The sequence below is a fragment of the Ammospiza caudacuta genome, chromosome 4 (genome assembly GCF_027887145.1).
Source record: "Ammospiza caudacuta isolate bAmmCau1 chromosome 4, bAmmCau1.pri, whole genome shotgun sequence".
Classification (NCBI taxonomy): domain Eukaryota; kingdom Metazoa; phylum Chordata; class Aves; order Passeriformes; family Passerellidae; genus Ammospiza; species Ammospiza caudacuta.
This window is the reverse complement of record NC_080596.1, coordinates 26,248,610-26,260,909: the sequence shown is the minus strand read 5'-3', so window position 1 is coordinate 26,260,909 and position 12,300 is coordinate 26,248,610. Positions and strand designations below refer to the sequence as shown.

At 43.5% G+C, this 12,300-nt stretch overlaps 1 protein-coding gene across 1 annotated transcript; it reads right to left on the bottom strand.

The window, feature by feature from the left end:
* Positions 1-2,712: 2,712 nt before the first annotated feature.
* NAAA (N-acylethanolamine acid amidase) lies at positions 2,713-11,679 on the bottom strand. Its single transcript, XM_058803841.1, has 11 exons — positions 11,478-11,679; positions 11,179-11,343; positions 9,542-9,668; positions 8,702-8,792; positions 6,884-6,960; positions 6,258-6,430; positions 5,885-5,947; positions 5,270-5,336; positions 4,756-4,784; positions 3,775-3,871; positions 2,713-3,032 (listed from the first exon to the last, which is right to left on the bottom strand). The coding sequence occupies exons 1-10, from the start codon at positions 11,645-11,647 to the stop codon at positions 3,796-3,798; spliced, it is 1,038 nt and encodes a 345-aa protein (XP_058659824.1). The 5' UTR covers positions 11,648-11,679; the 3' UTR covers positions 2,713-3,032; positions 3,775-3,795.
* Between the last annotated feature and the right edge of the window lie 621 nt (positions 11,680-12,300).

Below are 12,300 nucleotides of genomic sequence, written 5' to 3'. Positions count from 1 at the left end.
TTTAAGTTCTGCTAAAAGAGAAACAGTAAGAGTTTAAGAGCTACAGATTATTTAAAAACCAAATACTTCTCCCAAGGATAACAATGCTAGCTAGCACTAGGGAAAGTGATGATCCTGCCTTGCCTCAGAGTAAATACCTCTGTATGGCCCACGTGCACATCAGACCTGGAACCACTCGTAGCTGCAAGCAAGATGGTGAAGTGTGTTTTATTTCAAACACACAACCACACAGTTACTGCAGTGCCAAAAAGGGGAATTGCAGATACCAAACTCCCAAATGCAGCTTTATACACACATTGGCATACAAAAAGGATATTTTATCTTAAACTTTAAGCTACTTCTGAACACAAAACCCTGTTGCCAAGAATCAAAAAGAAAAATGCAACTTACCTTGCCAATTCCTAATTTATGGATTTGTTGAGACAAACACAACTGAAGCTCTTCACTCAATAAATTTTGGTTGTGTTCGGTACCCAAATGATCGCTGATTTCTGATGCTATTTTTTAGTTACAGATGCAAAATCTCCTCCTCAGAATCCAAATAGCAAAGTAACATGTTCCCTTGGGCAGGCAGCACAACACAGGCCATGTCTCTGTGCACGTGCGACCCAGAGCTGGTGCAGACACTTTGATTTATTTACTGCCCAGTTATGAACAGACTTAAGAACCCTCTACCACGTGACACTTAATAAAGGCTACAGATCTCAACTGGATTAGGATTACTCAAGGGATTATGAATGAGAACTACAGCATGTTGGCCTCTCATCCTCGGAGTCAGCTCTTACACACTTGCAAGCTGCCCTCTGCTAAATGCAAGCTTCTGGAGGAAAAATAATTCCAAGTTTCACCCCTTATTTGTGTTGGGATAAACAAGTATTTGGTGCTTCGTAGCTAGGGAATCTATAGAGCAGAAAGGAAAGGATGTGGAAAAAGCAATGATAATTTTTCTTGTTTTATTCCTTCACAATTCCAGGGCTTGAGAAAACAGGAAAATCACTGTTCTTTCCAGTCTTTAAAAAGTGCACACACAGAGCAGATGAAATCTCACACAGATATATGACCAGCAATCTATTCAAATACCTATAAATGATCCACTTCTTTTTTTTTATTTTTGAAAAAGCAATGTCCACAAAATCATAGAAGACCAGGCAACAGAAATACTTCCAGGATGTTTTGGTCCAGTCAAAGACTCCCACAAAACATCCAAACCTACCCAAAAAACCCAATCACTGCTACATTTTAATGTTTCCAGCATTAAGATGGTTTTGTTTAAAGTATTAACACATCTCTGCATTTTTATCAAACTTCAGTTCTTATCACAAGTACCTTAGCTACTCACAGGTTAAGTATCTTACAACTTAGGGTTAGGGTTAGATATATCACTCAGCAGTTGATCAGTATTTATATTTTTAGCTTGTCATTAAACTAAAACCAGGAAGTTATATATCCTGTGGGTTAGCAGAAAAGCATTCAAGGTGGCAGAAAGGCTTTATTTGGTTGGCAGTCAGCCTCTTGGAGTGTTGGTTACCACAGAAAATGCAAGGCTTTCAAGAAAGTAATTTATAAGGAAAATAAAACAAACTACATTCCTTGCTTGTTTAAACCACATAACCCCAAACAGCTGCTCAGCCACAGACACAACAGTGGAAGCAAATTGCTTCTTGAATACTCCTAGGTACTAACAACTTAGACATTCCATATTGTACACATTGAAACAAACACTGGGCCAAATTTATATACCAGAGCATCTGGGCACACCCCTGTCAGAGGATCATCAGCCTAATGCTGTGGAGGTCAGAATGACTACACAAAACCACACCTGTAAGGATCTTGTAACTGTGGGCAGCTGTTATTTAAAAGAAAACCTGGTGGGATCACAAATCAGTGCCTACTCAGTGAATTAAAGCAATAGCATTTTCTGGAATTGCAAAGATAGCGAGCATTTTAAAATCCTGCTCCAGGAACTCTTCTTCAGCTTTTTCATTGCCTGCTGTACATCTGTGTCTAAACTGGGTCAAGGCACAGCTTGCAGCACTTTTATCTAGGCAAGGGAAGAGTATGCAGGTAAGTAGGTTATAAGGCTCAGCACAAGGAGATAAAGGGCCCTCAGCTCCAGAAGGTGCTCTCAGAGCAGTTTGCATAACCACTGCACACCCACCACAGCCAGCATGGCATGGATCTGCAAGTGGTGCTGTCACCTTCATACAGGTGACATTTTATCCAGTGAATAAGGGCACTTGCCAGCTTTACTTGAAGGTATCCACTTACCTTGACTCTTCAATTCCCTCGGTATCTCTGGAGCACACTTAAGTGTCTAAACTCAATATACAGTCAGCACAACCTGACAAAAGCCCCACTGCTCTGCACTGTAAAACAAAATGTTAACTTTTACTGCAGGTAATTTGATCTGAATGTACAAAAACAAATGTAACTGGTTTTTAACCTCCCTGCTACCCAACACAACCTCCTCTCATCTACCAAGGAGAAAAGTGCATTACCACTGTTCCTGAAATAGCTCCTGATTTCTGATTAAAAAAAATATCTGTAGTCTACAGCTGTGTATGCTGCTGACTGCTGCATCTGCCCCTGCTAGGCCCAGGATCAACAACTCCTCACAGATGAGGGAAAAGGATGAGGACCTAGAAGTAAAATCCCACAAGGCTTCATACATCAAGCTATGAGCTGAATATTTTTATTTAATTACTTCAGACTTTCAGGCTATGTAATTTACAAAATGTATTTATTAGTCAGCACAGAAGTACATCGCAGTTGCACAACTCATACCAAAAATAGTACAAGCCATTTTTACCCATCAACATCTACTAGAGCATCAATTAAATTACAGGAAATTTCAAACTTCCATTACAGGTCATCAACAGGATCACCTGCAACACTTTGAAGAGTTAACAAATCACTGTTTCCTGAATGGCGCACATCATTCATGAACCAAAGCCACTGTATTGCTCCCAGGGGTGATTTTAAAAGCATATGTTAGTCTTGCACAGCTTCAGCTTCTCACTCAGTGTGTTGAACTAGAAAAACAGGCAAGAGAGCACAGGTTTGTCCAGAGTTAAGTGAAAAACAAGTTCTACACAATCGCTAGAAAGAATTATTCTTGCTAAAATCAGATCTGACAGAACTGCTGCAAATATAATAGCAATAGTATTTTTTAAAACCTCTTTAAACTGAAATACAGCTTCTTGTGCTCTTGCCAAGGCCATGCAACCAGTTTCTTGGCATAGAAATTCTCATAGTATCTCTCCGAAGCTGTCCCCATGAGGCACCTTGTGAGCTCAAGAACTTCAGCTTATTCTGTACATTCACAGGACAGATCCTCCAAAGGATGCTGCTCACATGTAGTCACTTGTGAGCAGCCATTACCAATCAAGTTCAATTTTTCTTAGTGCTAAGTGCACCATCCCCTCCTGCTGGGATTTAGCTCCCTCTGGCAGGGCTTCCTGTCATCATCCACCTGATGACAAGCAAGTTTCATAGTGGGGCTGGTAAAAATAGGCTAAACATTCCCAGAGGCAACCTCTACCTTTAGGTTGCAGTTTCCATCCCTTCCTCTCTGATCAAAACCCTAATATATTCTCCAAGAGTTTCACTAGGAGAGTCAATATTTAACTCCCTCTAAAACAATGGAAGGTATTTATCCAAGGGCAATAAACAAGCAGCATCAGGAATTCAGACTGGGTCAGCATGCCAGTGCAATGCTTTGGCCCTCAGTGACTCTGGAGCTGCAATTGTTGTGCAAGTACAGATGCCACTTACACCTCTGCCACTTCCATCTCTTCACTGCCCGGCTCTCATCCATGTCTGGTACCGATCTGGAAGTGCAGCACTCATGACTGTAGTGTACACTGTGTTACTGGCAGGGAAAGAGCAACAGAGAGAGTGAGTGACATCCCAAAGGCAGGAGGGGGAATCCATCTAGCTAGCAAGGCAGCAGGACAGGTATTTATGGAAACAAATATTCGGCTTAGGTACAGAAGGATTTAGGAAAAGAGACTGATTAAATTAAAGACTGTTGGCATCAATTTTTAGTGTTCTTTCCCCTACACAGCACAAGAGAGGAACTGTATTAAACAATTGATACTGTATCTATGTCACAATAGCTGAGATGAACCTTTTCCTTTCCCCATTACCTCACATTGACAAGGCAGAGCAGAGGTAGAGGAAGCCACTGCCAAGCTCCAATGACAACGACTGATACAGAGAATATGATCGAGCTCCACGTAAAAGTAAAACTTGATAACATGATAACTTGCAAAAGTGCAATTTCTGGAACAGCACAGAAGAATGGTGTACTGAAACGTATCCCTTGAAAATGTAGTAAATGACATCTAAAAGCTTTATCCCACTTCCTTTATTACAAATTAATCAGAGCTTCATCAGAACATGCAGAAAAAGCTGCTGTCAGTGTTATCACAAAGCCCAAATTTCCAAAAATGGGCAAAGGAGTCCATGTGACATCTAGCTGCTCCTCCAAAGGAGCCATTTGTTTCACTACTCCAATGCAATTTTCCATTACCAGACTGAGCCCAAATAAGTGCAGTTCCCTAATTGAAGTGGTAGACCCAAAAGGAACAGTGTTGTGGAAGCAGAGGGTCATGAGCGCAAGCCAAAATCTAGGCTGGGAAACCACAGGACTCATACACATAAGGAAGACCCTAAAGAAGTTTGTGGTGTGCTTTCAAGTGGCCTGAGGCACAGCAGGAGGCACCAATCAACATCTCTCAATCTAATACTTACTTGTTTAAGACTGGCTTCACTGACAACACCTGTACAGAAAGTTGGAAGAGTTGTCATTTGGGGAGATAAAGAGGGAAGTAAATGGCTATTTAGAAACAGCAGTAGGATGAAGTTATGAAAGGAATAATATAAAGTCAAGAACTTCCCACCTTTTTTAAACATCAGACCATTTTACTGAAGTACTTTCAAAACAAGCGCTCTGAAAGACATTGCAATTCCCAAAGGTCACCATGTCTAACACTAAGTGCCTGTGCTTGAAATAAGAAACTGCACAAAGATGATGGGATTAATCTCCCACACTTGCCATGTGAATTGGTCAACTGTTACAAAATGCCTAAATAGGAGTCCAGAAGCATTTGGAACAACTTTCAGTCTTCAACCCCCCCTAGAGACAGCTGTGCAGTAAACCTTGTTCCCCACAATAAAGCACAGCTTTTACATCCCTGATGAAAGAACACTTGTGTTTTGTCAAAGAACTTGAAGAGCAACTCATAAAGCAGAATTTGAGAACTACCTTAAAGAGTGTATCAAAGTTGATGTTGTGCTGTCCAGTAGCATTGAGAGCTTTGATGGCTGCAGTTCTATGGGAAAGCAACACATTATCAATTAAACACACTTGTCTGTTTCAAAGGCTACAAAGCACCAACACAAACACCTTCTTACTAAAGGCCTTAACACTGAAATGCCTGCTTTGGTCTAAAATAACCCCAAGTTGTGTGACTGGATCTCATCTCACAGTATTGAAGTTCCTGTTACTATTCCATTGAGCACATATCAAGAAGCAATCTGCCAATCCCTTTTTGCACACTACACAGCCTAAAAATCCCATACAAACACCCTCCCAGTGCCATCCACTTTGGCACTGTTGATCTAAGTCATTTACCTCCTACTAAATTTTGCTTTCTGAGCAAGTTTGTGGCCTAAGCATTATCTTTGCAGTTTCTCTTTATGCTAATCACTGTCTCACACCTTTTCATCTGTGAGTATTGCTCTACACCATATGTACTCCCTTCAGAGTGGCTTTACAGGAGCTGAATGAGCTGCCTGCTGCAGAAGCAAACAGCTACCCATACCTCTAGCCACTTTGAAAACACATGTTCTCTCCCCACAGAGCTTCCAATCAATTTACCTGCGATCATCAAAAGGAGGAGGGGTAGTCCAGTGATCGTAGTTTGTCTCCACACGGAACCACCTGCAACAAGCACATAAGCAAACAAAAGGTGACTCAGTAGATAATGCATAAAGTCCAACAATCTGTATCCTTATATTGCCAAAAGGAGAAAACTCCCTCAAAAGGCAACTCCCTCCACTTCTGTAAGCCCAAAGGCCCCATGCTGGTAGCTGTAACAGCCTTGACCATGAACTATGGCACACAGGAGGGAATCCCTTGCTGTAACCATGACCAAGAGGTGCCCTGGCTCTCTCCAGAAAGTTGTGCCACTAAGCCAGTCACTCAGAAGGGAACATGAAAAGCAAAACCCAAGCAGTTTTTTCCTACTTACGCTCCACCTAAGGGATCGAGAGGCCAGAGATCTGCTGGTCCTCTTCTATTCCTCGTTATGACCATGCCTTCTTTGGGTGAGACACCTCCCACAATATAGTAAACCTCAGCAATGATGGGAATGTCAGCCAGTCTGAGAACAGCAGCCTGGAAGTCCTCTGCTTGGCTCAGGGTCTAACACAAAAAGTAGATGAGTGAGGTTAAGCACAAAAACGAGTACTGGGACATCTTCAAAATATGAAGGTCCAGCTAATTGACTCTGAAGTACTACTTGAAAATATTAATATAACAACATAACAAATAGCATAAGATAACCCCTGGCACAGGTATCCACCATCTGGGAGTACAGCTGTCTTAACTGGTTATGACACAAGTTACAGCTAGTTGAAACACTCCCTAGGAAGGAAGCCTTGGCACAGCTTCTCCAGGACCTTTGGCACTGGAGGCTGCCCTCCAAAGGGCTGGAATTGCCTCACTACTAAATACAGGTACACACTTAGTTTCTCCTGAGAAATTCATTTGCTTATCAAGCTGTTAAGTCTTCTGTGCCACTGATTTTAATTTACTAGATGTTTAAGGGCAAATGTGGCACAGCTGTGAAATGTAAGATCAACTCACTGCACTTACATCTCTCACAAGCCAGCTGACCGGGTAATTCCTATTGAAGAAAGCAGCTATAGCATTTTCCCACCATCTACCACCATCTGGGGAGAAAAAAAATTACTATACATGTAATTTATATACAGTGAAACAGGGTAGGTGCCTATCAGCACTAAGTACCAACATTTTACGGGAGAAGTGCCAACAAGGAGCACAACCTTCACGTGAAATATATATAGACAACACAATTCCAACTGACAGTCAGCCACAGCAGCTTCGCAGAAACCATCTCAGACCTGTCACAACTGGAATGATAATAATCAACTCATGACTCACCTTCCTGAAATATTAGAACAGGAAGAATTTCACAGAAATAATAAAACAGCTAAAAAAGAGGTAGTGATAGTGCTTGTGTTACTGGGAATAATAAGCAAAGTGCAAAAACCAGAAGGCCAAGTTTGTTGCTATTTAAACACACTTCGCAAAGCAAAAAAAAAAAAAAAAAAAAAAATCAGTCTGCTTGTCACTTGATAGACCCCGATCCTGATTTAGTCATCCTGGTTCCCCAAGAGCCACATGCTCACTTCCCTCAATTCATAGTTCAGTTGGAATTAACTGAAAACATCTTTCACTTCAGATAAGCCAGCAAGCAGTCAGCAGCAGCCCATGGACAGAACTGCAGCATGTGTGGAGTGAACATAGGATGTGGAGAGACACAGGACTTTGGTACACAAGCTTTCGTCAATCAGGCCTTTCAAAGAGACTCAATAAACATGTAACACTTGCCTTTAAGCTGAACTAAAAGGGCGGTTTTCCCCAGTAACTAACAGCCCAGGACACCCCAGTTTTGAAAGCATTAACTAACTACTCTGGAATCAGAAGCAATGTGCATGTAAACTATGGAAAGAATTTAGTGAATCCAACAAGGCAGCATGAGCAACGCAAACAGGAAGCAAGAGGTGCAAGTGCTCCATAACAGAACCCCTACTCAGAGAGAATGTACCGGTGGAACACAGAGTGAATATTGTTTGCATAGCTAAGGAGTTGAAGAACAGATTGTTCAAGATTTAAAAAAAAAAGAGCCTATCACCATCACAAGGGAAAAATAAACGCTTTAGATGTTGGTTCTGAGAATACATCATTGCCAGTTCTAACAGTCACCTAATAAAGAAGAGCACAGTATCAGCTTCTTAAAAGGAATAAAGAGGAGAGAAATGGAGACAATTTCCCAAGCTTTGAGTTGGACATAACTGTCATTACTTGTGAAACTGAAGCCCTTATGAACAAGGCAGTGACCTTCCCCCTGCCTTCCCCACTGCTACAAACTTTAGTTCTCAGTAGTGGCATCTCTCAACTCTGCTCTACTACTGACCTTGCTTAACTGCCTTTCTGGTGTCTCCTGGCATTCCCTCAAGGTCTGCTGCCTTTCCCCTAGATCTTCCCCCTCTTTCCAACTGCCTTATGAGGCCAGGCAAGAATGGAATACAGCAGAACCAGCAAAGGAGCAGTTTCTTCACTGTCCAAACTGCATCTTGCTATCTCAGCCCCCACTTCTGCCACCTCTAATGCTGGCTCTTGACCAGACCACATCTTTTACAGCATTGTCAAGGCTTTCCTCATCCTTTGACACTTTCAGCTCAGGTGACACTGCTGACAAATACCTTCCCCTACACAGTATCCAAAACCAGGCATGTGTGCTTTCACTCCCTGAGGGCAAGGCAAGGCATTCCACTTCAGGTCCTTTTTGGCAACCTTAACTGCATTGCTCCCTTTGGGAGAAAAAGGCCAAGGCAGGTGACAATCAACAAAACACACAACATCTACTGTGGAAGACACTCCCTTTACCTCGTTCATCTCCGGAGATGGTGAACTTGTGTGGACTCTGCCCAGTCCATAAGCCGACGTAACCAAGAAATGTGGTGCCTTGGTACGCAACCTGAAACCAGGAAGGAGAGCAGTTGAGCATTCCAGAACAGCACACAGATGGAACCTGCAGCCTGTACTTCTTTCTATAGCTTTCACACCTACGTTAGTATAGCACACTGTGCCTTCAGTTGCAAGAAAACACGCCGAGTAAATTGTAAAGTGACTCTGAGGCCTCAAACTCACAGCATTCCAGTTGTTTGTGATCACTGAGAGCTACAAGACTTTTGCTCAGGTTAAACTGCCAAGCAACAAACAACTTTTCTGTTTAAAAAACGGACTAATGAGCATTTAAAGAAAAAAAAAATCAGACTCACAAAACTGCACTAATAGCTAGTTCTTTTTTGAAAATCTTTGTCTAAAGACACACTTATTGGTCACAGAAATTCACAAGATCCAAAGAAAAAAAGCACCTTAGAATTGGTTCCTACCAAAACTGATCTCTTTGCCATATTCCCTAATACCCCTTTTCTTCTTTAGCATCTTGACATTTCCTTCTTTCAGCATCTCTTGGAAATAATATCTTGAATACCAGATTAAGCTGTTCTACTTTGTCCAATCCATCACCATAAACTGGATGCCCAGAAAGGAAAGAGAATCAGCATTCATCCCACACTGCTGGAGCATAACTGTGCTGCTCTAACAATTCAGTAGAATTGGGATGAGAACCCCATTCCTACATTAAACCCCCCCATCTAAGCAGATACGGGGCTGTCCCATTCTTCACAGAACACCATCCAGCCATGTCAACCGAGACCATACCTGCCCACCCTTGATAAACTGCACATCCAGTGTGATCTTGCTCAATATATCGACAAAAGCGTAATCCAGGTTCCGACCATGGTAAATGTTGCCTTTGTCATCCTGAGCCACAATGCTGGTACAGAACCTGCCAACAGAACAGGACAAGGAATGACTGAAGGCACAGCTCTGGCACTGCTTGCGATATCCTAGCTGCAGGAGCTCAACCTTTCAGAAGTAACTGAGTTGATGCTCTGCTAAGTGTTTTATTCATGTTACCATACAAAGAGGAGTCCAATACCACTCCACAGTCCACAGCAGGTCAGAAATTAAAGGGCATGCAGAAAGCAGCACTTCAACTTGGGAAAAACCATTATTTCATTTCACTTCTGTAAGCCATAACGAAAAGCTAACATCTGAAAGCATCCATAAGTGTCACACTTCCTGCAGTTAATTCTGATGGTTTCATTTCCATTTGGACTGTCTATAATTTTAATCATGAGTAGATACATTCAAATTAAGTCCCAGCAATAAAACTGAAGAAAACTGGTACATGTATCAGCCATTTCAATAACAGACTACTCTCTAGAACAAGAAGAATGCTCTAATTCCTTGTGTAGCAAGTTCAGTTTCATTAAAACAGGTTTTTTTTTGGTAAAGTATATTGCATTGGCAGGGAATTAGCTTTTTTCTGTAGTTCTCTGTAGTTTTGAGTTGGTCATTTCAGTGATGCATAACTCTGCCTCTCAAAAATAAAGGTAAACAATTCTTCACATAAGTAGGCTATTCCCAGTTGATGGGGGTTTTCTAGTATCCAAGCCAAGAAACTGAATTTCAGGGGCCTCACCAGGGCAAAGTATGGCAAGTATCCTCTGTGAAACACTAAAAGAGCCAGCAGTTAAATATATCATATTCAATATTAGTCCTTATTAAAAAAAATTATCACTGAGTACTACACATTAAGAAAAAAATGATCGAAATGCAAACAAGGAGCCATATGCCTTGATATTGGCTAAAATGTATATGGAGAAATATTTTAGGCTCCCCAGAGGCAACACCAAGTGTTGATTATTCTTCTGCACACTGTTTCTAGGGCAAAGAGACAAAAAAGTCAGTATTTTTTCACTGAGATTTTGTTTGCTGCCATAAATATACTAAAGTCATTTTCCACTGTTCAAATCGAGAAGTGAGATTATGCAGCCATGGTGACCTTTCATCCAGAAAGTAGTTTAGTAGTAACTTTATCTCAGATTAATGAGAGAGCACCTAATTACTGTAGCCTCCTTTTTGGCCATTTTTAAGTGTCAGAGAACACTACATCCCCTTCAAACATAAATGGTCTCTACTTTTGGATGGATATACCTTACCAGCAAAAATGATTTTTATATTTTAATACGTTTATATATATGTACATATGCTTGTATGTATGTACATACACAAAACTACGACAGATAGGAGTTGTACTTCCCAATAGAAAACATGACCATTTCTCATTCCATTGAGCATTCCATCTGCCAAAAGAGAAGGAAACCTTCTGGCTGAACAGATGAAGTGGTCTCAGAACCAAGAGTGCAAATAACTCAACACGTGCCTTCCCCCACGCTGAACTGAAGCTCTCTGCTCACCTGTACGAGACCATGTAAGTACTCAACACTTACGCAGTGGATTCGTAGGCAAAGTTCAGCAGGATTCCATCTCCGAGTTTGATTCCAAGTGCTTTGCACATCCCCGCAATCTCTCCCGCGAAGGGCTGGGGCATGAAGAGCTCCAGTTCGGCTGCTATGGGCTGGATGACCTGGTGAACCCATTTGGGTACGCTCTCGCTGCAAGGCACAGCCGAGGAGGGGTCAGCCGAGAGCGGGCCAGCGGCTCGCAGCTGGCAGCCCTCCGCTGCTCCACCAGCCCTCCCGGCGCCGCCCCGCTCGTCCCCCCTCCCCGCCCGCCCGGCCGCACGCACTCGATGATCCGCTGGACGGCGGCGCGCAGGAAGGCGGGCTCGAAGTGCCGCAGCACGGGCAGCCAGCGCTGCTCGGCCGGGCTGTCCAGGCTCACGTTGCAGCGCAGGGGGGCCGCCGCCCCCGCCACCCCGCACAGCAGCGCCAGAAGCGCCCACGGCCCGCAGCCCATGGCGCAGGATGGAGCGGCAGCGGCGCCCCGGGGCCAACCCACCCTTCCCCGCGCCGCAGGGCCCGCCCCGGCCCTGCCCGCCCCAAGGCGTCACGGCCGCCCGCAGCCTGCGAGCCCGCTTCGTCCCGTGAGACACGGGACCGAGCAGCAGGTACATGGTACAGGGTAACCTGTGCATTGACCCGGCTCTGCTGCTGCTGTTGGGCCACATTGATCAAAGCCGGTCCAACACTGTCGTTTCCACACTGAGGGCAGAGGGGACAAACCCAGCCAGCATGCTAGCTGACACAGCAAAGCTGTAAACAAGAGGGAAACCGGGAAAGAGGAGACTAGACCGTGGTCCTCTACAGCAGGGGCAAAAAATGACCACTCTCTTTCAGTGCCAGAGAGTATTAGTTTCTGGACACATGCACAAGAAAAACTGCTCACCAGAAAAAACGTCCCTAGCAGTACAACTGTGGTGTACAGATTGTACTTGCTTTCTCCCCTCCCCGCTACCTTTGGCTCCAGCCCCTGCTCCACACTCCATCCCAACAGCACTCTGGTTCCCAGCTACAGGTGGCTCCTCCACCTGAGAGCTCACTGCGCTTCCCTGCTGAGTACCAATCCCTGCCCTTCCCTCAGCAGGAACGTACAATTGGAATAAAACAGAG

Excerpts from the sequence above, each read along its gene's own strand:
- NAAA (XM_058803841.1), bottom strand. The coding sequence starts at position 11,647 with ATGGGCTGCGGGCCGTGGGCGCTTCTGGCGCTGCTGTGCGGGGTGGCG. Across the intron at positions 9,669-11,178 it reads TTTGCCTACGAATCCACTGC|GTTCTGTACCAGCATTGTGG; the intron begins GTAAGTGTTGAG and ends TTCTGTTGGCAG. Across the intron at positions 6,961-8,701 it reads CATCTCCGGAGATGAACGAG|ATGGTGGTAGATGGTGGGAA; the intron begins GTAAAGGGAGTG and ends TTTTCTCCCCAG.